Source organism: Ambystoma mexicanum, chromosome 8 (genome assembly GCF_040938575.1).
Source record: "Ambystoma mexicanum isolate Mex_15411 chromosome 8, UKY_AmexF1_1, whole genome shotgun sequence".
Classification (NCBI taxonomy): Eukaryota; Metazoa; Chordata; class Amphibia; order Caudata; family Ambystomatidae; genus Ambystoma; species Ambystoma mexicanum.
In genome coordinates this window covers 1,515,769,366-1,515,796,944 of record NC_090929.1, presented here as the reverse complement: position 1 = coordinate 1,515,796,944, position 27,579 = coordinate 1,515,769,366, and the positions used below count along the sequence as shown (strand labels likewise).

Here is a 27,579-nt window from a genome sequence, read left to right as displayed (position 1 = left end):
CTTCGCCGTATTTTCTTGCTCTCACGGGTTGCATTATGTAGAATAGTTTGCATTCAGCTAGTGATCTGAAGTTTGTGAGTTGCTCAGCTATTTTATGATGAAGGGTTTTGTTATTATTCTGCACCTGTGCTGTTTCTAGCTTCTTTAGTATGTGCTCAGTGTTGGCTAGTTCTGTTCTTATTTCCTTCAGTGTTCCATGCGTCCGCGACATCATCAGACCCCGCAGCCATATTTGAAGGCTTCCCAGACAGTAGTGTTAGATCCGACAGTTCTGTCGTTCCGTTCGAAGAAGTCTATCATGTCTGTCCTAAGCGTTTCTACCATTGTGTCATCCTTGAGCATGGCTGGAGGCATTCTCCACATCCAGCGAGTGGATTCTGAATTGTGCGTGGTCAGTTCGAAGAGGACTAGGGAATGATCTGACATTGTCCGCGGGAGAATCTTTTGTAACTGTGATGAGGTTCGGTGAACATAGCCAATAATCTATGCGTGAGCATGAGCCATGCACGCTTGAATAGAAGGTGTATTCCCTCTCTTGCGGGTGTAGATCTCTCCAAACGTCTGCTAAGGGAAGCATGGACATTGTTTGGAGTATGATGGCTGCGGCTTTGGGGTTGGTTTCTGCAGCCGCTCGAAGTTCGGTCAAGGTTAAGGTCGAGGATAGTGTTCAGATCGCTGCCCCACATTGGCGTGACCGACCGGCGATATCAGTTCCAGGATTTCCAGATAGAAATTTGGGGTATCTATATTAGGACTGCAAGTATTTATTATGATCATTTCCGTGTTATACAGTGTCCCCCATACGATCACATAGCGACCTTCCTCATCTATTGCAGCTCTGGCTATCTGAAAGTTAACGCGTTTGTGTATCTTTGTGAGTACGCCTCTTGCCTGGGTCGAGTAGTTAGTGGCAATTCTCATTTGGCCCCATGTCTGAGCAAATGTGTCCATGACTTTTCTGGTTGCGTGAGTCTCTTGCAGGAGAAGAATGTCTATTTTGTGCCTGTTAGCATAGTTTATCAGTTTTCTACCATTGATCGGATGTGCCAGACCTCTGATGTTCCATGTTAAGAGTCTAATCCCCTGTGTCTTTCTTATTGCGGTCATTTGTGGTGAGTTGTCTCATGAGTTCTGGTGGTCGTCCTCCATTCTGGTGTAGTATGTTCTTTGCGTTTGTCCGTTTTTTGTTTGTTTTCGCCAACTTTCCCTTTCTCGGGTCATGCCTGTAATTAGGCCAGTGGTTCGGATATCTTCGTAGGGTCTGTTGTTTATTCTTCTTTGGTTCCCAACTGGGCAACAGGGCCTTGCTTCCCCCCTCCCTCACCATCCCCCCCAACTGGACAGTGTGACCCTTTGTAACAGTGTCAACTTTTGCGGCGGCGGGTGACTGTGAGCGCGCGTCGCTTTCCTGTGACAGACGGACCGCCCTGGAGGCCGCTGCGCCTTATTACGATAGAACAGAACCTGTGTTTAACTCGGGCATCTCTACGGGTACTCTTCTTCCTTCAAGTGTTGGAGCTGCTTGGTTGGTTGTTTTTGTCGGGGGGCAACAGGATGTTCCGTTCAATATAGCCCATAGCTTCTTCGGGCGTATCAAAGAACTGTGACTTGCCGGAGATCTGGAGGCGGAGTCTGGCCAGAAATAGCATAGCGTATGGTATAGCACGGGTTCTGAGCGCTTTTTTTACCTGGTCGATGGAACGGCGGGCTACTTGTACTCCATTAGAAAAGTCTGGGTATATGTGTATTCTTGCTGAGTCGTACAATAGGGTCCCTTTCTCTCTGGACACTCTCAGGATCAGGTCCCTGTCCCGGTAATTAAGCAGGCAGGCTACTACTATTCGAGGTAGAGCCTCTGGTTTGGGAGGGGGAGCAAGGGACCTGTGGGCTCGTTCAATCAGGAATTGTTGGGGGAATTGAGCTTCAGGGAGGATAGTGCGGATCACTTCCTCCAGGAATACTTCCATTGGGACATTAAGGAGCTTCTCCGCTAGTCCGACCACTCTAATGTTATTTCCTTGTGATCTCGATTCTAAGTCCTCACATTTCCTTTGGACCATCTTTAAGTTCTTCCTGATATCTTCTGTCTTTTCCGTGTTGGACAGAGGTGTCTTCCAGCTCCCCTATCCTGGTTTCTGCCTCTAGACCCCTAGTATTTACCTGTTGTAGGTCGGATTTGATGGAGGATAGTGTTTTCTATGTCGTCTAGTCTCTTGTTTACTGCCTCAAATCCAGCCTGTAGAGCTATCATGTAAGGTTCTGAGAGGTTATTATTGGGTGGCTGAGGGCTAGCGGTCGGAGTTTGGGGTGTTTCCACTCCTCGTGTCTCCATGTTCGCATTTGTGAAGGCATCCATGGGGCCCTTTCTGGTGCTCTTGTTGCCCCTGTGCATTTCTTTGTGGATCGGGCTGATTTGCTGGAGGTGGTGGCGGGTTTGAGCCTGGCTGGTTTCCTGTTTTACAGTTCTGTGGCACTGTTCGGATCAAAGCGCTGAACCTGTATGGAACATAAGTTGTGGGAGTCCCGATGGGGATTTGAGCGGGGATTGCGCAGAGGTGTAGGATTCAGTGTGAGGGTCCATTTGGACCGTCAGTCCTGGATTCAAGGGCGGTCCGTCTCCACACTCCAGTTGTATATCACTTCTCCCTTTGGCAGGTATGGGGGCAGTGCTCCGCCTTCTTGGTACTTGAAGAGCCATGAAGCTGGCCAGGGGCTATGTAGCCGGGTCTTTCCCTGTTACTGCCGGGCATGTTTGTTTCCTTTTCCTGGATTGTTATTAGCACCCTTTGGTGGGTGGTTTACCGGCTCCCGCCTCACTAGTGACCATTGCCCAACAGCGGGTCGGCGGCCGCACTTGTGGGATGCCCCTCTAACCGGACGCCCGTGCAGCATGCTCACAGAGCACATGGCGGGCGCCAGCGAGGGGGTGGGGGGCTTGTGTGGATGCCGCGGGACAGTGGATCTGTAGGCTATTGTTTGTGCCCTGTGTGCGGGCTGGCCACTTAGGGGATTTAACAGCTCCCGCCCCACTTTTGGCCCCAAGTACCTTGTAGCGGGGTGATGGCCGCACTTGTAGGGTGCCCCTCGACCCTGTCGCCCGTGCTGCTCGCACACAGCACACACGGCTGGCGCCGGGGAGGGGGGTACCAGTGTGATCATCGCAGCTGGCAGTCTGTGTCGGGTGTCTATTGCCTGCCGCCTCCCACTCTCTTTCCTCTCTGCTTCTCTGCTCCTCCGCAGTCAGAGATGCGTGGGCAGGCCGGGCCAAACGGACGGTGTCTTTGTTATTGGGGGATGGGGTCTGCAGCCTGTGTACGAGCTAGCAAACTCTGGCCCTCATTACAACCCTAGGCGTTAAGGGGTTAACGGCGCCGTAAAAGGTGGCTGCGCCGTTAAACCCTTAACGCCTGATTACGAGGTCCCTTTGCGGTTTGGAGAATTTAACGCCTGCTTTTTGCAGGCGTTACAAACCAACCCGCAAAGGGACCTCAGCACCGTATTTAGCGCCTTCCCCATTCCCATTGAGCCATATGGGGCAAAAATGGGAATGGGGAAGGGCCATGGCGGCATGGGGAATTACCGCCCCGCCAACCTCTGAATGGGGCGGTAATTCCCCATTCCGCCATGGCGGAGTCGGTAAAGTTACCGGCATGGACCATGGTGCTATTAGCACCATGGTCCAACGCCAGGGTCGTAACGAGGACCTCTGTGTTTCACAGTATTTAGAAGTTTAGGGGGAGATGCAGCGATAGTTCCGTATACCGGAGTGTGTCCTACAAACAAATCCAAGTAGATTTTTTTGATTGCAGGTCTTATTCCGCAGGATGTGATCAGATGGATATGGTATTCGGCGCAGCTTCACAGTTAGGCGGCCATGTTTGTCGGTGTCCCAGAACGCCCCTCTCTGAAATGAAGATTTTTGCAAAACAAAAAAATCCATGCTCCTACCGAGCCTTCCAACAAAGCCGTAAAGGGAAGGTCTCCTCCGAAATCCTGCGTGCCCTCGAGCCTGGGAAAAATACCTAATCTGCATTGTGAGGCCTCGATCCAATGTTATATCGAAGGATCATACGAGACACAAGGAAAAGTCAATGTTGTCGACGCCATTGACACTGGCAGTGGTTTCGACGCCCGCCAAGCCCTCGACATAGACGCCGAAGCCTTCGACACCAGCAGTGCCACATTTGCCAGCTGTGCCGTCAGTGCCGAGTGCCCCTCCTAAATCGGCGCCGATGAAGAAAGCATCAACGACTTTGATGATGTCGAAGCCAAAGATTGCAAAACCAGACAAAATATATGCTCTGTTACCTAAAAAGCATTTCTTTAAATCTTTTAGTTCTATTTTTGAAGGAGAGGAGCGGTCTGAGCAGGATGAAGCCCCATTTGGTTTACCGTATGGTACTCCCAATGTACTAGAGAGTTTTATTTCTGATGAGTCCAAAATCAAGGACTTGTATGACAACTTGCAAACAGCAAGTGGGGTAGCTACCTCGCCCAAACCCGAATTTGGAAAACCAGAGGCTGGGGAGCATGCAGATGCATCCTATAGGCCGCTCATGTCAAAGGTGGTCGAATACATGGGTTAGAGTAGGTCTCCATTGCCTTATAAGCAGGACGACCTCACTGACATTTTTGACAAGGGTCCACAATCTGATCCTATTGTGCCTTTCCATTTGGCATTGCAGAAAAGGGTGGCTAGGAATTGGGAGACTCCAGGGTCAAATCCGGCAGTTGATAAGAACTTGACAAAACAATACTGCCCTTCCAGTAGTGACCCCGACTACCTGTCAAAACATCCTACTCTGAGAGAGTCTGGTGGTTCAGGCAGCTACTGCTACATCCAGACAGGCGGCGTACCCTACCATCCCTCCTGATTGGGGCGACAAACACACAGTTGGATGGGCAAGGAAGGAATTTTCTGCAGGGAGCATGGCACTTAAAATCTGCCAACTCCAGATGTGCCCTCGCAAAGTTTTCGTATACTCTATGGGATTGTATTTCCATGGCGGCAGAGTACATTCCCGAAGGGGATGAAAGGGACAGCTTCTTAGCTATTATTAAGGATGGCAAAGAGGTCATGTGCGAGTCCCTTCAATCAGGTTTGAATTCTGCGGATAGCATCAGCAGATCCATGGCTACCAGCACTGTTATGCGCAGGTTTGCGTGGTTGAGAAAGTCGGGTTTTGCACCTGATGTGCAATCTAGACTTCTCAACATGCCTCTTGACGGGTCTCACCTTTTTGGCAACAAGGCTGACAAGAGCCTTGAGAAGTCGCAGACCTCAAAGGCGGCAGCTAAATCTTTAGGCGCTGCTATTCGGCAACGTCAGCCTTTTCGTCCTAGTGGGCATCCTTGGAGGGGTAGATCTTTTCGCTACTAATCCTCAGTTGGAAGGGCGAGAGGAATGGCCAGTCAAAGAGGCCAGAGAAGATTTCCTCATGGTGGACGAGGTAGAAGTGCAAAGCCAGCTCAAGCAGCAGCCTCTTTACCATCGGCCTCTGCATCAGCCGCTGCAAAACCACTCTGAGGTCTTGAGTCACAGTTCACCAGTGGGGGGCAGACTGTTTCAGCATCTGGAAGAATGGCGAGACATTACTTCGGATGCGTGGGCTCTAGAAACCATAGCCCACGGTTACTGCCTTCCTTTTATAAAGAGACCTCAGAACAATCCACCGGGGAACCGCTCTTTGAGGATTTCGGATCCGTTCCTTGTGCAGGAAATGTAACCCTGCTAGAGAAAGAGGCTATAGAACCAGTACCTGTAGCGGAGAGGAACAAGGGATGGTACTACCCATTTTCTTTATATCCAAGAAGGACGGAAGACTGAGACCATCTTGGACTTGAGATACTTGAACAAGTTCCTCAGGAAGAAGAAGTTCAAGATGCTCACACTTTCTCAGATCCTTCAGGCCCTCCAACTCCTGGATTTGTTAGTGTCATTGGACCTTCAGGATGCTTATTTTCATGTGCCAATCCATCTCAAGCACAGAAAATACCTGAGGTTCGCGTTTGGCTGTTCTCATTATCAATTTTGAGTTCTGCCATTCGGACTGACCTCCGTCCAAGGGTTTTCACCAAACTGGTGGCAGCGAGTCTCAGGAGAGGGGGGATTCACGTCTACCCTTTCCTGGACAATTGGCTGATCAGGGCGCATTCTCCTGAACAAGTCCTGGATCATCTCAACGTCACCTGCCACTTTCTTCACAGACTGGGCTGCTTCTTCAGTTACAAGAAGTCCCATATGACACCTTTCCAAAAGCTCCAGTACATCGGAGCTGTGCTAGATACATCCCTGAGAAAGAGCTCGCCACCCGAGGTAAGGGCTCAAGACATTCTTCAGATGGTGACCACATTTCAGAATGCCCATAGTCTCCCGGCTTTTGACTTTCTGTGGTTGCTCGGCCTCATGGCATTGTTAATTTCTCTGGTGTCAGAGGCTCGCCTGAGAATGAGATCCCTTCAATGAACTCTAAGAACGCAATGGTCCCAGTTCTCAGGAAAAATGTCAGACCGACTTCAGATTCCAACCAGGGTCTCACAGGATCTTCTGTGGTGGGCCTGTGGGGACAATATTCTGAAGGGAGAGCCCTTTTGGCAGCCATGGCCAGAGATTACAGTAGTGACAGACGCCTCACTCACAGGGTGGGGAGCCCATGCCAACAATCTCACAGTCTGCGATTGCTGGTCTCCATCGGAGTCCAAACTACATATCAATCTTTTGGAGCTGAGGGCAATCGGACTAGTGCCGAAGGCCTTTCTGCCCTCTGTACAGGGAAGGAATGTCCTGATAATGACTGACAACACAGTGGCCATGTACTAACTCAACAAGAGAGGAGGTATAGGGGTCACTACCCCTTTGCAGAAAGGCAATGCAGCTCTGGTACTGGGCAATTTAAGAAGGAAGCGGCAGTTCATCTAACCAGAGAGGAGAACATGGTGGTGGACGCTATGAGCAGGCAGAGCACAGTCCCCCACAAGTGGGAACTAGCTCAGGAAATCCTTCAAGAGATTGTTACCCGTTGGGGAACCCCTCAAGTAGATCTGTTCGCGACCGAGGAAAACCATAAGTGCAAAAGATATCGCTCCAGGGAATTTCCCCCAAGAGTAGCTCTAGGAGACATGTTTGTAGTGGACTGGGAATTACCATTCCTGTGCGCGATTCCTCCAGTCCGTGTCATTCCTCATGTAATCAGGAGGTTGAGAAGTTTCAGGAAACAGATTATCCTAATTGCCCTGGATTGGGCCAGGAGGACGTGGTACCCGGACCTTCTGGACATGTCCATTTGCCCTCCAATTTGTCTTCTACAAAGAGAGGACATTCTCTCACGAAAGGAGGGTCGGGTTCTCCATCCAGAGGTCAAGAATCTCAATGTTCACACTTGGTTTCTGAAAGGCTGAGATATATGGATTGGGACATCCTGGATGACGTTATGGAGCTGTTGCTTTCGGCCAGAAGACCAAGTCTTTCTACTTCTGCCGTTCGAATAAATTCTGCAACTGGTGCAAGGAAAAGAATGTAGATACTTTTCTATGTAAAACACTGGATGTTTTATCCTTTCTTCTATCCTTGGCTAATCTGGGGCTCCAGATTGGTACCATTAAAGGTTACTTGACAGCGCTGTCCATTTTTAAGCGCTCGTCAGAGGAGTGTTCCTATTTCAAAATTCCACTGGTGACTCCATTTCTGAAGGTGCTCACTAATGTGTTCCCTCCATCTCCTTTTCAGGTTCCAGTTTGGGACCTTAATCTGGTTATAACATTCCTAATGTGTGCACCCTTTGAACCTCTGAACACATGTCCTTTAATGTCATTAACCTTCAAAACCATCCTATTGGTAGCTCTGACATCAGCCCGTAGAGTGAGCAAGTTGCAGGCACTTTGCTCCAAGCCACCCTTTACCATCGTCCAAACGGATAGGGTTGTTTTAAAGGTCAAACCTTCTTTTTTGCCCAAAATCATTTCTGATTTTAATTTGGGTCAGAAAATTGTTCTACCTTCTTTCCATCCCCCACCTCATCCTGGTAAGGAGGAGGAAAGACTACATAGGTTAGGCCCTCGGAGAGCGTGAAGCTTTTACATTTCAAGAATATCTAAGCTACAAATTGATCAACTCTTCATCGGATACATAGGACACAAGCTGGGCCAGGCTCTTACCAAACAGACCTTATCTAGATGGATAATTCTGGCAATATCAGAATGTTACAGGCTGGCAGGAAAAGACCCTCCTGAAGGTTTAAGAGCTCATTCCACCAGGGGCATGGCTTCATCCACAGCCCTTCAAAGGGGTGTTTCAATTCGAAACATTTGTGGAGCAGCAACGTGGTCTTCCATCCACACGTTCACTAAGCATTATTGCCTGGACTGTTCCCTTGGTCAGATGGTACTTTTGGCAAGGCAGTCCTTCACTCTGTCCATGAAAATGTATGAATTATAATTCTACTCCCTCCTCCAAACCAAATACTGCTTTGGGAGTCTGCCAAAGATGAGGAATATGTGGGAGAACACACTCCATTCAAAGAACAAGTTACTTACCCCTGGTAATGTTCTTTCGACTGGATGTTCCTCCCACGTATTCCTCATTGCCCTCCCATCCTACCCCTCAGTAGAATTTCCTGTGCTATTACAGCTTCCTTTCCATCAAGGCTGAGCACGGTCACTCCCGTGTTTTACAGGTATCTCTGCTGCAAGAGGAGGACAAACAGAACTGAGACCAATGGGCGCTGCATGTGCTATATATGCCTTCGATGACATCATCCTTGACTGAGGCCTTCGAGGGACATCGACTCGACGCTATGGACGCACAGCGCCCTCTGCCGAATGTTTTTTTCCAAAGCAGCTGAAGCCGGACAACAAGTGTCAAAGATGAGGAATATGTGGGAGGAACATCCAGTCGAAAGAACGTTTCTAGGGGTAAGTAACTTGTTCTTAGGACTCGCAGCCCTTCTCCTCCACTCACACTCCATGGGGGTCTTCTCTGGCATATGAAACCTGTGGTTTGGGGTAATGCATTTCTTGGAGGTAGTCTTCTGAGGTTTGTGTTTCTCTGTTAGCATATTCCCACTGATCTCTGCTGGCCTGTGTGTCCCTGCTAGGTAATGTGCCAATTGCTGTTGTATGTGTGGCCACTTTGCTGTTTCCATAATGGGCCCATACTGAATGACCTATGGGGTTCTGCTTCTCCCCGTATGCCAGGAGATCCATGCCACTGACATCACCTACAGTAGGGGTGTTGGATCTCAGGAGGGAGAGTATTGATCATTGAGGTAGCCATTATCCTCAGGCGTGTTGGATTTAAAATTATGAAGGAGCATGGACTAAGAGGGGGAATCAGTGGCTCCCACCTCGTACTGTTACTGTGCCGCTGAAGCCCTAATAGGCTGGCTTCCCGGTCACAGACCCTGACGTCATTATGGTGGAGCCCCCTTCCACTCAGACCTGGGAGGCCCTTAAGGGATTCCCTCTACTTGGCCACGCTGTGTGGTTGAAAGGAGGGGCTCCCTTTGGGTTCCCTGAGGACTGTAGGAAGGGTTGGTAGATTTGCTGTTGCCACCAAGCAGCGGCCTCTGACATTTACTAAATCCATTTATTTAAGCTTGGGGTGAGGTGAGGATGTAGGGTGCACAGGGTGGAGCACTCACAGTAACCCTGCCTCTACATTTTCATTGCCCACCAGGGTTGGCATAAGTGGGCTTCCACCAACCTCTAAATACGCCCTTGAATGTATTCTCGATGGTGTATTAATATGTGCAATATTTGTGTGATTGTTTATAGATGCTGATAAAGGATGCCACTTCCTACACATCATGAACTGCGTACGCCAAAACTACAGCCCAGGTGTGACTGAGGCAGCATTACAGAGGGTCGTGAATAAACTTGAGAGTGACAGTCACATTGTGAGCACCATGGAAAAACACTACACTGCCTTTTAAGGCAAAGGAAACCACCATGTGCATCTTCTTGCTATGTTTGTAAAAAGAGACTGCATCAAAGGACTTCATACAAACAAGGAAAACGTGCGACCTGCCATGATGTCAACACAGCAACAGAAGCCGAAGACAATGATGAAAATGCCAGAAAATTGTCATTTTTGATGCATTACACCCAGCAGACATTTCACCCTGGCTCCTGTTGTGCTGTATAACAGGAGCATACATGTTTAACCTCTTTGTAAAAGGCAAAGCATATCATGAAAGTCTGGCATTCAACAGTGACTTGGCCATACAGGTGGGCAATGGAATACCGGGGAGGGCATAGCATGGTCTCTCTCCCTCAGTCTCTCTTCTTTATCTCTTCACGCTCTCCCTTTCCACATTTTGATTCCATTAAATTGAGACCCAATGAAAGATATCCTTTGTAACTTCAAAAACAGCCTGTTCATAGGATCCCTCAATAACAACCCAATAAAAGACTATATTATACCTGATGTGGAAGGAGTTTCATTTTTTAAATATGACATTGTGCTGAAATACCTCAATCATTTAACTTTGTGGAAACTTTAGCCAGGCAGGCCCATGAAAATCTCTTGTTCTTTGGTCTTCTGTTACAAGACCAAAATAACTGCAAAAATAATGGTTTCTGTATTGTTGTATTGCACTGGGTGTTTGACTTCAACTATTTAGATTTGCTTAAATATATGTTGGTTGTTTCATTATGTTTATATGGTTTGAAAATGTACCGATTCCTCTTGGCTTGGGCCTAATTGAGTTGCTCCTAAATGCTGTATGCCTAAAGATTCATATCCTAGATCCTATGGCAATCTACCTCTCATCTCAATCCTATCCTACCTTAAAAAGACTGAAACGCACATTTTAGAAGTTCAGTCACATTGACAACCTAGCCTAGCAAATGGCAGATAACTTAATTTTTGCCAGATACACCTTTTCTTAAAATTCTCATAACTTTATATGTCAAAGGCCTCTAGCATCATTTTATCAAGAACAGCAGGTAGGCAAGCGCTCCACACAGATGCATAGTGCTTTCATGTTTGGTTGTGTAGTGAAAATCTGTTACTCGTTTTATTTCAATAACCTTGATGCTGCTGCCAGTTTACATCTGCCTTGCCTCTCCTTATTAATTTTCGGAAAGGAACTAAAAACGAATAACTGAATGTTGGTAGTCTTTTGATCTTTAATATCAATTTTTCAGTATTGTTTGTATGATTTGAATTGCTGCAATATTGCTTTTCTGCCATGTTGCTTATAAAATGATTAAGGGGTCGATTCATGGAATTAATGTGTGCCGAAAATTCCCGCGCAGAGGTGCCAAAACGTGCGATTCGCAGTAAAAGTGCGAAAATCGCAGTGCAAGTGCGAAAATCGCAGGGAAACCAGCGCACATCGATTCATGGAAGTCCGTGCGCGAGAAAAACATTGGATGTGCGCTAAAAATGTGCGCCGCGCACGCCGGCGCACAGGTCATCCAACAGCGTGCGCCATGGCCACTGCGAAATCGCACATAGCGCGGCGCGCATCACAAAAGTAGGCGGAACACGGGGCGTAACACTCGGAATGGGGAACAACGTGTGAAAATATGGGCGCCACGGGGGAAGTACAGGAGGCAAGTGCGCAGAATGCCCGCACGCTCGCCTACAACCCGTATTCATGGAATCGAATAGGGCAAACCAGGGCACGGTCAAAGACGCGCACAAGGCCAAACAAGTACGCCACAAGAAAGCAGGCGGTAGCGCCCCTGCGCCTGAAAAAAATGTGCGCTAACAAAAAGCATCCATATACAGCCATGATGAATGGTCCATACAGTGGCCCTCTAGGACAAATGAGGTGCAAAGGGGTACTGACAAACACGGACACCCGCTGTGTGAAAAATAACATGTGCGTGTGTTCCTGGGTGCGCAGGAAGTTCCACACACGATTAGCCTGGGTACGTGTGTTTCGGGGTGCACGGGAGGTTCCACACGTGATTGGCCTGGGTACGTGTACTTCAGGGTGTGCGGGAAGTTCCACACGCGATTGGCCTGGGTACTTGTACTTCGGGGTGCGCGGGAAGTTCCACACGCGATTGGCCTGGGTACCTGTACTTCGGGGTGCGCGGGAAGTTCCACACGCGATTGGCCTGGGTACCTGTACTTCGGGGTGCACGGGAAGTTCCACACGCGATTGGCCTGGGTACGTGTGCTTCGGTATGCGCGTGAAGTTCCACACGCGATTGTCCTGGGTACGTGTATTCCGAGGTGCGCGGGAAGATTCACACGCGATTTCAGCAGGGTACGTGTATTTCGGTGGTGCCGGGGAATGCTACACGTGATTTGGCCGTGTGGGTCGTCCCAGGTGTTCCCTCTACACCCTCCACGGCCCCTGCAGGCAGCCCACACCACAGGGGACTACCCTGCACCCTTGCTCATGTCTCACAGGCAACCCATCCACCATGGCCATGCCCACCAGCCAACCCACATGTCACCTTGCACTACTGATCCCTCCACCAGGCCCCCACTCATGTATCCCACCACCCCCACCCCCCAGCAGTGCAGGGGCAGCCTCTACCAGGCCCCCACTCATGTCCAACTCATGTCTACCATCACCCCCACCCCCCAGCAGTGCAGGGGCAGCCTCCACCAGGCCCCCACCTCATGTCTCCCACCACCCCCACCCCCCAGCATCCAGGGGCACCCTCTACCAGGCCCCCACTCATGTCCCCCTGCACCCCCACCCCCCAGCATCCAGGGGCACCCTCCACCAGGCCCCCACTCATGTCTACCATCACCCCCACCCCCAGCATCCAGGGGCACCCTCCACCAGGCCCCCACTCATGTCTACCATCACCCCCACCCCCCAGCAGTGCAGGGGCACCCTCCACCAGGCCCCCACTCATGTCCCCCTGCACCCCCACCCCACAGCCACCAGGGGCACCCTCCACCAGGCCCCCAAACATGTCTACCACCACCCCACCCCCCAGCAGTGCAGGGGCACCCTCCACCAGGCCCCCGCTCATGTCTCCCACCACCCCATCCCCCAGCAGTGCAGGGGCAGCCTCCACCAGGCCCCCACTCATGTCCCCCTGCACCCCCAACCCCCAGCAGTGCAGGGGCACCCTCCACCAGGCCCCCACTCATGTCTCCCACCACCCCCACACCCCAGCAGTGCAGGGGCACCCTCCACCAGGCCCCCACTCATGTCCCCCTGCACCCCCACCCCCCAGCCACCAGGGGCACCCTCCACCAGGCCCCCACTCATGTCTACCATCACCCCCACCCTCGAGCAGTGCAGGGGCACCCTCCACCAGGCCCCCACTCATGTCTCCCACCATCCCCACCCCCCAGCATCCAGGGGCACCCTCCACCAGGCCCCCACTCATGTCCCCCTGCACCGCCACCCCACAACCACCAGGGGCACCCTCCACCAGGCCCCCAAACATGTCTACCATCACCCCCACCCCCCAGCAGTGCAGGGGCACCCTCCACCAGGCCCCCACTCATGTCCCCCACCACCCCACCCCCCAGCAGTGCAGGGGCACCCTCCACCAGGCCCCCACTCATGTCTCCCACCATCCCCACCCCCCAGCAGTGCAGGGGCAGCCTCCACCAGGCCCCCACTCATGTCCAACTCATGTCCCCCTGCACCCCCACCCCCCAGCAGTGCAGGGGCACCCTCCACCAGGCCCCCACTCATGTCTCCCACCACCCCCACCCCCCAGCAGTGCAGGGGCACCCTCCATCAGGCCCCCACTCATGTCTACCATCACCCCCACCCCCCAGCATCCAGGGGCACCCTCCACCAGGCCCCCACTCATGTCCCCCTGCACCCCCAGCCACCAGGCCCCCACTCATGTCCCCCTGCACCCCCAGCCACCAGGGGCACCCTCCACCAGGCCCCCACTCATGTCTACCATCACCCCCCAGCAGTGCAGGGGCACCCTCCACCAGGCCCCCACTCATGTCTCCCACCACCCCCACCCCCCAGCATCCAGGGGCACCCTCCACCAGGCCCCCACTCATGTCCCCCTTCACCCCCAGCATCCAGGGGCACCCTCCACCAGGCCCCCACTCATGTCTGCCATCACCCCCACCCCCCAGCAGTGCAGGGGCACCCTCCACCAGGCCCCCACTCACGTCTCCCACCACCCCCACCACCCAGCATCCAGGGGCACTCTCCACCAGGCCCCCACTCATGTCCCCCTGCACCCCCACCCCCCAGCATCCAGGGGCACCCTCCACCAGGCCCCCACTCATGTCTACCCCCACCCTCCAGCATCCAGGGGCACCCTCCACCAGGCCCCCACTCATGTCTCCCACCACCCCCGCCCCCCAGCAGTGCAGGGGCAGCCTCCACCAGGCCCCCACTCATGTCCATCTCATGTCTACCATCACCCCCACCCCCCAGCAGTGCAGGGGCACCCTCCACCAGGCCCCCACTCATGTCCCCCTGCACCCCCACCCCCAGCATCCAGGGGCACCCTCCACCAGGCCCCCACTCATGTCTACCATCACCCCCACCCCCCAGCATCCAGGGGCACCCTCCACCAGGCCCCCACTCATGTCCCCCTGTACCCCCACCCCCCAGCCACCAGGGGCACCCTCCACCAGGCCCCCACTCATGTCTACCATCACCCCCACCCCCCAGCAGTGCGGGGGAACCCTCCACCAGGCCCCCACTCATGTCTCCCACCACAGGCACCCTCCACCAGGCCCCCACTCATGTCCAACACATGTCTCCCTGCACCTCCACCCCCCAGGGGCACCCTCCACCAGGCCCCCACTCATGTCCCCTATCACCCCCACCCCCAGCAGTGCAGGGGCAGCAACCACCAGGCCCCCACTCATGTCCAACTCCTGTCTCCCTGCACCCCCACCCCCCAGCCACCAGGGGCAGCCTCCACCAGGCCCCCACTCATGTCTCCCATCACCCCCACCCCCCAGCAGTGCAGTGGCAGCCTCCGCCAGGCCCCCACTCATGTCTCCCATCACCCCCACCCCCCAGCAGTGCAGGGGCAGCCTCCACCAGGCCCCCACTCATGTCCCCCATCACCCTCACCCCCCAGCAGTGCAGGGCAGCCTCCACCAGGCCCCCACTCATGTCCCCTGCATCCCCACCCCCCAGCAGTGCAGGGGTAGCCTCCACCAGGCCCCCACTCATGTCTCCCTGCACCCCCACCCCCCAGCAGTGCAGGGGCAGCCTCCACCAGGCCCCCACTCATGTCTCCCACCCCCCAGCATCCAGGGGCACCCTCCACCAGGCCCCCACTCATGTCTCCCACCACCCCCACCCCCCAGCATCCAGGGGCAGCCTCCACCAGGCCCCCACTCATGTCTCCCACCACACCCACCCCCCAGCATCCAGGGGCAGCCTCCACCAGGCCCCAACTCATGTCTCCCACCACCCCCACCCCCCAGCAGTGCAGGGGCAGCCTCCACCAGGCCCCCACTCATGTCTCCCACCACCCCCACCCCCCAGCATCCAGGGGCACCCTCCACCAGGCCTCCACTCATGTCTCCCACCACCCCCACCCCCCAGCATCCAGGGGCAGTCTCCACCAGGCCCCCACTCATGTCTCCCACCACCCCACCCCCCAGCAGTGCAGGGGCAGCCTCCACCAGGCCCCCACACATGTCTCCCACCACCCCCACCCCCCAGCATCCAGGGGCACCCTCCACCAGGCCCCCACTCATGTCTCCCACCACCCCCACCCCCCAGCATCCAGGGGCACCCTCCACCAGGCCCCCACTCATGTCTCCCACCACCCCCACCCCCCAGCATCCAGGGGCAGCCTCCACCAGGCCCCCACTCATGTCCAACTCATGTCTACCATCACCCCCACCCCCCAGCATCCAGGGGCAGCCTCCACCAGGCCCCCACTCATGTCCCCCTGCACCCCCACCCCCCAGCCACCAGGGGCACCCTCCACCAGGCCCCCACTCATTTCTACCATCACCCCCAGCAGTGCAGGGGCACCCTCCACCAGGCCCCCACTCATGTCTCCCACCACCCCCACCCCCCAGCATCCAGGGGCACCCTCCACCAGGCCCCCACTCATGTCTCCCACCACCCCCACCCCCCAGCATCCAGGGGCAGCCTCCACCAGGCCCCCACTCATGTCTCCCACCACCCCCACCCCCCAGCATCCAGGGGCAGCCTCCACCAGGCCCCCACTCATGTCTCCCACCACCCCCACCCCCCAGCATCCAGGGGCAGCCTCCACCAGGCCCCCACTCATGTCTCCCACCACCCCCACCCCCCAGCAGTGCAGGGGCAGCCTCCACCAGGCCCCCACTCATGTCCAACTTATGTCTACCATCACCCCACCCCCCAGCAGTGCAGGGGCAGCCTCCACCAGGCCCTCACTCATGTCTCCCACCACCCCCACCCCCCAGCAGTGCAGGGGCAGCCTCCACCAGGCCCCCACACATGTTTCCCACCACCCCCACCCCCCAGCATCCAGGGGCACCCTCCACCAGGCCCCCACTCATGTCCCCCTGCACCCCCACCCCCCAGCATCCAGGGGCACCCTCCACCAGGCCCCCACTCATGTCTACCACCACCCCCACCCCCCAGCATCCAGGGGCACCCTCCACCAGGCCCCCACTCATGTCCCCCTGCACCCCCACCCCCCAGCCACCAGGGGCACCCTCCACCAGGCCCCCACTCATGTCTCCCACCACCCCCACCCCCAGCAGTGCAGGGGCACCCTCCACCAGGCCCCCACTCATGTCCAACTCATGTCTACCAACACCCCCAGCATCCAGGGGCACCCTCCACCAGGCCCCTACTCATGTCCCCCTGCACCCCACCCCCCAGCATCCAGGGGCACCCTCCACCAGGCCCCCACTCATGTCTACCACCACCCCCACCCCCCAGCATCCAGGGGCACCCTCCACCAGGCCCCCACTCATGACTCCCACCACCCCCACCCCCCAGCAGTGCACGGGCAGCCTCCACCAGGCCCCCACTCATGTCCAACTCATGTCTACCATCACCCCCACCCCCCAGCAGTGCAGGGGCAGCCTCCACCAGGCCCCCACTCATGTCTCCCACCAACCCCATGCCCCAGCATCCAGGGGCACCCTCCACCAGGCCCCCACTCATGCCTACCACCACCCCCACCCCCCAGCATCCAGGGGCACCCTCCACCAGGCCCCCACTCATGTCTCCCACCACCCCCACCCCCCAGCAGTGCAGGGGCAGCCTCCACCAGGCCCCCACTCATGTCTCCCACCACCCCCACCCCCCAGCATCCAGGGGCACCCTCCACCAGGCCCCCACTCATGTCTCCCACCACCCCCACCCCCCAGCATCCAGGGGCAGCCTCCACCAGGCCCCCACTCATGTCTCCCACCCCCCAGCATCCAGGGGCAGCCTCCACCAGGCCCCAACTCATGTCCCCCACCACCCCCACCCCCCAGCAGTGCAGGGGCAGCCTCCACCAGGCCCCCACTCATGTCTCCCACCACCCCCACCCCCCAGCATCCAGGGGCACCCTCCACCAGGCCTCCACTCATGTCTCCCACCACCCCCACCCCCCAGCATCCAGGGGCAGTCTCCACCAGGCCCCCACTCATGTCTCCCACCACCCCACCCCCCAGTAGTGCAGGGGCAGCCTCCACCAGGCCCCCACACATGTCTCCCACCACCCCCACCCCCCAGCATCCAGGGGCACCCTCCACCAGGCCCCCACTCATGTCTCCCACCACCCCCACCCCCCAGCATCCAGGGGCACCCTCCACCAGGCCCCCACTCATGTCTCCCACCACCCCCCAGCATCCAGGGGCAGCCTCCACCAGGCCCCCACTCATGTCCAACTCATGTCTACCATCACCCCCACCCCCCAGCATCCAGGGGCAGCCTCCACCAGGCCCCCACTCATGTCCCCCTGCACCCCCACCCCCCAGCCACCAGGGGCACCCTCCACCAGGCCCCCACTCATTTCTACCATCACCCCCAGCAGTGCAGGGGCACCCTCCACCAGGCCCCCACTCATGTCTCCCACCACCCCCACCCCCCAGCATCCAGGGGCACCCTCCACCAGGCCCCCACTCATGTCTCCCACCCCCCAGCATCCAGGGGCAGCCTCCACCAGGCCCCCACTCATGTCTCCCACCACCCCCACCCCCCAGCATCCAGGGGCAGCCTCCACCAGGCCCCCACTCATGTCTCCCACCACCCCCACCCCCCAGCATCCAGGGGCAGCCTCCACCAGGCCCCCACTCATGTCTCCCACCACCCCCACCCCCCAGCAGTGCAGGGGCAGCCTCCACCAGGCCCCCACTCATGTCCAACTCATGTCTACCATCCCCCCACCCCCCAGCAGTGCAGGGGCAGCCTCCACCAGGCCCTCACTCATGTCTCCCACCACCCCCACCTCCCAGCATCCAGGGGCACCCTCCACCAGGCCCCCACTCATGTCTCCCACCACCCCCACCCCCCAGCATCCAGGGGCAGTCTCCACCAGGCCCCCACTCATGTGTCCCACCACCCCCACCCCCCAGCAGTGCAGGGGCAGCCTCCACCAGGCCCCCAACCATGTCTCCCACCACCCCCACCCCCCAGCATCCAGGGGCACCCTCCACCAGGCCCCCACTCATGTCTCCCACCACCCCCAGCATCCAGGGGCAGCCTCCACCAGGCCCCCACTCATGTCCAACTCATGTCTACCATCACCCCCACCCCCCAGCAGTGCAGGGGCAGCCTCCACCAGGCCCCCACTCATGTCTACCATCACCCCTACCCCCCCAGCATCCAGGTGCAGCCTCCACCAGGCCCCCACTCATGTCCCCCTGCACCCCACCCCCCAGCCACCAGGGGCACCCTCCACCAGGCCCCCACTCATGTCTACCATCACCCACACCCCCCAGCAGTGCAGGGGCACCCTCCACCAGGCCCCCACTCATGTCTCCCACCACCCCCACCCCCCAGCATCCAGGGGCACCCTCCACCAGGCCCCCACTCATGTCTCCCACCACCCCCCAGCAGTGCAGGGGCAGCCTCCACCAGGCCCCCACTCATGTCCCCCTGCACCCCCACCCCCCAGCCGTGCGATTTGCCTGGGTATGTGTATTCCTGGGGTGCGCGGGTAGTCTCCCATGCGATACCATCAGGGTACGTGTATTATGGGTCCGCGTGAACTTCCACACGCGATACCAGCAGGCTACGTGTTTTACGGGGTTTGCGGGAAGTTCCACACGCGATTGCCCTGGGTACGTGTATTTTGGGGTGCGCGTGAACTGCCACACGCGACTGGGCCTGGGAGAGCGTGTTACGTATATTCCTGAGGTGGGCGGGAAGATTTACACGTTCGCCTACGGCGCGCCGAAAAATAAATGGTCCTATCCTGAAACACGTACGCCAGCATGAAGCAGGCGTACGTCGACCCGCGCAGCATAAAAGTGCGCGCAAACAACAAACAAGCTCAGACGCCAGGATGAATATACCGTTCCTAGCAGCAGTGGCCGTGGGTTACCAAAGGAGGAGGAGGAGGAGGAGGAGGATAGTGAGGGCCCGAATTTTCACTCCCAGAGCCAGCCTTTTTGGGATGCCTGATGACCAGGTTAATGGGAGGTACAGGTTTCCACCACACATAATACTGGACCTGGTCAGTGAGTGGGAGGATGACCTCACATCACCCACCCTGTGCTCCCAAGCACTCAGCCCCCTGGAGAAGGTCCTCAATGTACTGCACTTCTTGGCCACTGGATCATTTCAGCGGACAAGTGCCATAGTGGGTGGGTTGTCACAGGCCACGCAGTCACGCTGCCTACACCAGGACTTGAACATCATCACTGCACGCCCATCAGTCCGTAGGCACATATACCTGCCCAGGACACCTGCAGAAAGGCAGGCTGCCGCCCTCGATTTCTACGGTGTGGCACAATTCCCCAAAGTGGTAGGTGCCATTGACTGCACCCATGTGGCACTACGTCCCCCCAGGGCATCTGAGCACATCTATAGGAACCGCAAGCACTGGCATTCCATCAATGTGCAGGTAGTATGTAATGCCAAGGGAATCATCACCTCAGTATATGCCAACTATCCAAGGTCCACCCATGACAGCTTCATTTACCGAATGGCCACCCTAAACCGGGACCTAGAAGCTGGCCGGCATGGCGATACATGGCTGCTTGGTGAGTATGAATGCCACTGCACATGCATGCATGTCAGATGCAGAGTTATGTCACTACCCCACTAATGATACCCATCACCTCCTCACCAGGGGACAGTGCCTACCCTCTGAGCACCCACATGATGACGTCAATTCGAAACCCCATCACGCCTCCCGAGGTAAGATACAACACAGCCCATATTGCAACCCGGGGCATAGTGGAGCGCACATTCGGAGTGCTCAAGTCACGCTTTCGCTCCCTCGACCGTTCTGGCGGGCAGCTGTTATATGCGCCCCCAGTAGTGTGCAAGATCATAGTGGCAGCATGTGTCCTGCACAATGTTGCAACACGCCGGAGCCTGGCTGTGAACATGGTGGTGCCCCCACATCCCCAACCACATGCACGCCCGCTGCGCATGGCAGGGGAGAGGGCACGGGGTGAGGCAGCCCGTACGCAGCTGGTGGCTAATTACTTTACATAGAAATCACACCCCTGTGGAGTGCACACAGCCCTGGCACATACCATCTGATAAGCAATGATGACTCGACCTGACAATTATGACCAACAAAGGGACACTCAACTGTCAGAACCATAGCAGCCTGAGATTGTTCATGTGGAAGTGTCACAATGTGTGCATCCCTACCTACACAAACACCACCAATGCAGTGTCATCAAAAGACACACTTCCATGCTGCAGAAATGAATACCCACTTGCAAAATACTACATGAAAACAGTGCCATGTCACCCAACCCCTCCCCGGCATGGCCACACAACACACCATGGCATGTCATGCAATGTGAGAGCAAACAAATTAATCCCCACAACATGCCCCAAGTGTCACCAGCTACAGTGTCCCTAATGGAAACATGGCCACACATGAAATGCTCACAGTAATGCAGGACCTACAACCCACATTACCAAATACTTACCAAGAATACCAATCACCTACACAACCTCCAACCTACCTTAAACATGACATTACAGACTTAAAAATTTGCTAGCCTCACTACCTGATGATGCCAGCACTTCAAACACTTCCAAGTATACAGTGTTAGCGCCACGCAAGAGTGTAGGTGCACTGCTTACACATGGACTCCAGTTCCAAGGTGGACCGCCTTGTGAAGACATGAGAAATGGACCTGCAAATTAGGAGGATGAGATGGATGCAGAGGCACATATCAATACACCATGCAGTGTACAATATAACAACAATATGCACTATGAATGTATACACAGTATTGACAACAGACTGCCCACACATCGAATGGGAGTCCAATGTCACCATGTACGTCAATGTCACTTGGGCACACCCTTTGCAAGCCCATGGAAACGGGAAGCAGGAGGGGTGTGTGTCACAAAAACCCAAGCATCTGAACCAAATTCATGACAAGCCTGCATGTGCCCAGCCACAATGCAGCGTATGCCCACGGGAGCCACACAAGGCAACACACTGTCCCAAAAAAAAAAAAAAATCGAAAATGGCCATTAATGGGCCCGGGGGGAGTGGGGGAGGCCACCCAGGAGGTCCGAGGACAGGGTGCACACCAAAACCCACCTGTGTGGATCTTGTGAAAAAAAAAACACCTCCGTGGGCTCATGGCCTACACAGCTACCCTATTGTGGGAGAATCACTGCTGTCACTCTCCTCACCCTCTGCAGCTGCATCAGGAGGTGGTGGCACTATGGGAGGCAGCCCACGCAAAGCCCTAGTCTGTTCCTCCATGGCAGCAAGCATGCGGGTGTGGTAGGTCTCGTTCTGGAGGATAATTGTGCGGAGGTCCCCATGCAACAACTCACGGGATGCCCGAACCTCCGCCCTAGTTGCCTGCATCTCAGCTGAGAGCGTAAGTGTGAGACGCTCCAGCTGCTGTTCTGCCTTCTGTTTGTTGAAGCCTCAAGCTCAACAAGAGTTGTCCTGAGGTGAAGGAGTTCCACCCCCAGGGCTTCCCTGTGGCCCTGGGACTCTATGGAAATGGCTTCCTGCAAAGTCGCCAGTGCCGCCCGCCTGTCCCTGTCAGACGCCAACATGTCCTCCCTGTGTGACTGGCAGATGGAGTGTGTTGCCTGCTGTTGTCGCTCCATCAGCCTTTCGGGGGGGACAATGGAAGTGGCCACCCTATCCATGGCCTGAGCCATCATCTCTGATGATGCTGCCTGTTGGGTTGCCATACCGTATATGGATTGCTCCCATGCGGTATTGCCAGGTGGCGGACGGCCACCACGTCGGCGGGCACCACACCTGTCTGGGGCAAGGCGAACTTCGCCTTGCTCTGCCGGCACTGCCGGAGGCTGCAGGACTGCATTCCCCCTCTGATCTGCTGGCCCAGGAACAGGATCAGATGTCGCGGAGTGTGACCCTGCATCCGTAACCACCAAAGGCGTACCTGCCAACACTGACATCCCCATTGAGGGTTCTAACCCTGGTGCAGGTGGGTCGGACAGAACAGAATCCCTCCCAGGAACACTCACCTGCGACGGCAGATAGGTCTCATCATCCGAATCAACACCTGAATACAGCTCGGGGGAGGTGCAGCCAGAGACACCCTTTGAGAGCACGACCTGCAGCAGTTGTGGGTTCTCACCCACCACCACACCACGTCCCTCACTGGTGGTCGGTCGGGCCTGAGACCCCTCCTGGGTCTGCACCATCTCCACAACCCCAGCAGTATCAAGTGTGTCATCCCCTGCAAAGACATAACAGAAAACAAATGGAAACAGGCATTAGCACTATGGCACACAATTAGGGCTGAGAGGCTACAGAAACAGTACTTGATTGACACATGTCCCACATGACTAAAACCCTCCCATGCATGCACCGTCACTGCGTGTGAAGGGTAGGCAGATGGCACACATTGATGACACCAAGATGGAAGATGAACACATTTGCTGCATGCTGCCTAGCAGTGGCATCACACATTGGCCAGTGATTGGCAGGTCAAATACACATGCCATCACACAGATGGCATGTTCCCTAGCCATAAATTGAAGAGGGAGAGGAGGGCACCAATTGTTCATTCAGTCCAGTTTGCTCATGAAATTGATTTTTTCATTGAAATGGTTCAAATGTTTAACCTGGAGCTGCCAGTCCAAAATGGTCCTATAGCACAGGGACATGTCTAAACAAATCATGTCCAGGAAACAAAGCCAGTCCACTGTACCATAGCCATGTCAGACATGTGACAATAGGACTGAGAAATCCTGAGTAAAAGTGGTGGTATGCAAACAATCTGCCTGAATAAACAGGTAAATAAGCAACAATGTTGTGGCAAGATGACACTTCAAGGGCAACTGGCGTGGTGTTGGGCTGGATGTCTAATGTTAGCAGAAGGGATGCTGCTATACCCAAATGCTGATGCGCAGAATGTATAGGATGAGGCACATGGGTGACCCAAACCACTCAGGCACACACACAAACAGAAGCCCTCCCACACACACCATGCACATGGATGACACACACATGCATGTGCACTCACCGGACAATGCCTCGTAATCTGCCAGTTCTCCCACGCCTTGGATCTGTTCCTCCGTGACGTAGGTCCCAGCAACCTGCTCATGTGGAGTGAGTTGTATGTCCTCTGCTGGAGAACCACCTCCAGTCACTAGAGTTGCGGCATGACTTGAGGCCAGCTTATTCTTTGCCCTGCACTTCAGGTCATTCCAGCGCTTGTAGCATTCAGTAGCTGTGCGCCTCACGATTCCAAGGGCACTTATGATGTCCGCAATGGTCTGCCAGTGTGCCTGACGTTGTGCAGGTGTGGTCTTGGATCCTGCAACAATCACCATTTCGCGGTCATGTGCGGACACATACTCTACAAGTGCATTCAGTTCGGCCTCATTGAAGCTGGGCTTCCTTGACGGGCCGGACTGTGTAGGCGTGTCTGGGGCATCAGCCTCTACTGGACGAGCACTCTTCCTCTTCCGCTTGGAAGGTGGTGGGGATCCTGAGTGTCCTACTCCGCTCTGGACACTAGGGGCAGGAGCCCCGGTGGACTCTGTACCAGGAGTGTGGGATTGCACACTCAGCATGGGAGTTGGTGCAGGCATTAGCTCAAGTGTGATGGTGTCAGGGGGAATGTCAGCATGATGGACTTGGACCGACACTGTCCTGGCTGGGTGTGTGAGAGGTGGGGTGGATGGAGCCGCAGCTGCCCCTGCAGCCTCCCCAGCCTGCCTACGCAGGGCAGCAGATGACCTAGCTGCCCCTGATCCACGTGGCCTGATGACACCAACGTTCACCGGCGCACGTGGCCTAGACCTGCTGACCTGGAAGTCAGCCATGGAATCACCCTGTGCCAGGTCTGGTTCCACAGTGGGCTGGTCCAACAAGGGCTGAGCATGGATGGTGTCAGCCACATTAACCTCAACCGGGGGGGAGCATGGGTGTCCCTGACTGCTCCTCCACACATGGGGGGCTAGGGGCACCCTGCAAGTCACGGCCACGTCCCCTACCGGATCCACCACGGCCACCACTTGGGGCTTGGCCTCCTTTGCCACCCTTACGGCTTGTTCGCCTCCCAGCCATGGCATTGATGTTATTGTGCGTATGGGAGTCGATGTGAACTATTGTCCCGGGCAATTGGGGGTCAAAGGGGTTGGGTACCAGATGGTAATCGTACCCTAGTGCTCTAGCAAGGCTGTATGTCACCCCTGGGGAAAGATGACGGGTCACGCAACGCACAGGCACCCCAAAAAAGGGAAGTAAGGTGCATGCAACCCCTCCTAGACCACGTGCGTGGAAAAATAAACCTGCACTACGCTGTGGCACCCAGAAACACAAGAATGAACGTATGCGTGTCACACGCAGCCTAGAATGACCTCTGAAAGGGTACGCGACACACGGGGCAAGCACAGATGTTAAATACGTGCGTGACTCACTGTCTGCCAGGAACAAAAGCGTGAAAAATATGCACGTGTGCGCGTTGGCAACACCCCCGCCAAAAGAATTGTACGCTGTCTGAGGAGACAGGACAACAGTAGAAGGGAACGCTGTTTGAGGAAACAGGCCCAGGAAAAAGAGGAAAAGAGAAAAAGCTGTCAGAGGTAACAGGGAGTACAAACTTGAAACACTGTGAAGTAAATCGCATGTGAACCGACAAGAAGTACAGATTTCACCCACTCGCTCTCCACGAAAAGCACGTACAAGGAAATGGCGTTCTACACATACCTTTAATACACACGTCACCGACGCGCATACGCGATGAGGCCATTTCCACCAATTACACGTTTTGACACTCGGACGTGTATCTTTTTTTTTACACGCGCCATTCTCTACGGCCATGCGCGTGATGTCATAGCTGCGCATGGGGGCCTTTGGGCCAATGAAATCGCGTATGCGTGCAGATGCGCTTACGCGCTAAGGGCCTTTCCTCGAATTACACGTAGACGTGCAGGACTTTTCACGTGCCAAATCACTCTGTACCAAGCTGGCCACGCGTAAGCACACGGAAGACCACGCTCCTGCCCAGAAAGCCGATTTACTGCCCCCCAGAGCCCCGAGCACGCTCCCACCTGCCATCTGCTGCTGCCTGATTGCCTGCTGCCCACGTGCCCTGCCATTTGCTGCCTGCACATAAGCCAGGGGTGCTGTTGCTGTGACCACCCCTGCTGGAACCGAAGACTCCCGACTGGGATTCCATCGCTCCACAGCCCAGCCCCAGGACCCAGTTGCCCACCCACTCCTGCCTCTGGTGTTGTCATGTCGGGCACTGCAACATCTGACACCACTGACAACCCCCGGCCAGAGAGGCAGAGGGGCACCAGCTTCAGTGCCAGGGAAGTTGGTGTCCTGGTGGAGCAAGTCCTGGGGCAGTATGATGCCCTCTACGGAAGGGTGCGCGCCGACAAGGAAGGACGGACTTGGATCTGGACGGACATCGTGACTGCCATCAACGCGGAGGGGGTGGCAGTCCGCGACTTCCAACATGTCAAGAAGCGCTGGGAGGACTTCATGTCCAGGACCCTGAACAAGGCCCGGCGCCTCTTGAAGGCAGCGGATGCTAAGGGGCTCCGGGGCCACTTGTCGGAAGATCAGATGAGGGTCCTTCCTGGAACGCATATCCCCAGCGCTCCACGTCCAGGTCCTTGAGAGGCAGACCCGTCTGGAGTCGAGCGGTAAGTGTACATGCATCATGATTGTTATCTGTGCGTGTGGTGATGTGCCAGTAGTGTGCCGGTTGCACATCTGTTTGTATGGGGCCGAGTATGGGTGGGGGTGTACAGGACCGTGAGGCTAACACATGCGAGCGCTGTCATGTGTGAGACATAGATGGTGCTTGTGTGTGTGTAGGCTTGCATGCAAAATGCAGTTGTGTGGGCACACATGTTTGGATGAATGTGTATGTAAGTAGGCATGTTCGTGATGTCACGCATGTATGTTGTTTTCAGCTGCATGTATCAGCACTGTGTACATGTGTATGTGTGTGTATTTGACAAGGGTGCAACAGTGATGCAACATGGATGCATGTGACAGCGGGATGTGGAAGCCTGATTGGCAGATGTGACATGGATGCCCATCGGAACACTGCGACAGTTGGCTGAGGTGTACACATGCATGCAAGTGTGGTGGTGTGCGTGCATGTGTAGTGCACTCCCTGTGTTGCATGTGATGTCTGGCTCACCTTTGCCTGCTCATGCTGTTGTATGTGTATGGATGGTGCTGGCAGTTGCGATGTAACTGTGGTATGGCTCATGTGTGCATGTAGAAATGACGTGTGTTGCCAATTGTGATGCCATGTCTGAGGTTTGCCAATGCCACTCATGTGCAACTGTCATGTGTGTATGTGTCCATTGTACAGTGCCCTGATGCCTGTGTTTTATTTCTCCCTGTCTGCAGCGTCAACTGATGAAGAGGGCGGAGAAGGTGCTGTGGAGCACAGTGGCGGGGATCGCACCGCCAGCCGGAGACGCAAGGCCCGGCTCCCCTCCCAGGTTGTGATCTCGTCGGGGAGTGAGGAGTCCGGTGCCGCGTCCCAGGCCGCAGCTGCCGGGGGGAGGTCCAAGAGGCGGAGGTCGGAGTTGGACTCTTCGGCAGCAGAAGGGGCAGCTGGGACCCCACAGGGCCCAACGGGGGAAGATGGCACAGAGTCATCCAGGTTGGTGGGGGGTTTGGTGGAGGAGGAGGCCGTGCAAACAACAGAGAAGGGGCTCTGGAGGTGGGGATTCCACTGGTGCTAGTGGCGCAGTGCAGGACCAGGGACAGGAGGCAGCACAGGTCGCCGCGGAGGTGCCTGTGTGAAATCCTGTCCCTGATCCTGTCACTGCATCATCTTGCACCAGCAGGGTTGCCTACGTCCAGACCCATTTTCAGGCAGGGGATGAGCTCACGACAACTGGCCTTCCTCTGCCTGCGGACGTGGCTATCCGTGTCCGGGTTGAGCCTGTCCTGACTGGTGTGGCGTTGCGTCAACGGGCCATGCGAGGTGACCCGCAGTCTTTTCATGAGGAGACTGCACGCCATCTCGAATGGCTCGTTGACCACGTCGGCCTACTGGGACAGGTCACCCAGGCCGGATTCCTCCGTTTGATGGGGCTTGCT

The 27,579-nt window shown here is 55.8% G+C and overlaps 1 protein-coding gene across 8 annotated transcripts in view; it reads left to right on the top strand.

Annotated features, from left to right (window-relative positions):
* STN1 (STN1 subunit of CST complex) overlaps positions 1-27,579 on the top strand; it is a 1,349,458-nt gene that overhangs the window by 1,312,048 nt on the left and 9,831 nt on the right. For 7 of the 8 annotated variants that reach the window (XM_069611735.1, XM_069611725.1, XM_069611728.1 and 4 more), the window contains one exon: positions 9,772-10,418. The exons of the other annotated variant lie outside the window; for it this stretch is intronic. In XM_069611735.1, coding sequence (XP_069467836.1) covers positions 9,772-9,929 — 158 coding nt within the window. In that variant the 3' untranslated portion in view covers positions 9,930-10,418. Of the gene's footprint in view, positions 1-9,771; positions 10,419-27,579 lie in introns of those variants that run through there. 8 annotated transcript variants of the gene reach the window in all.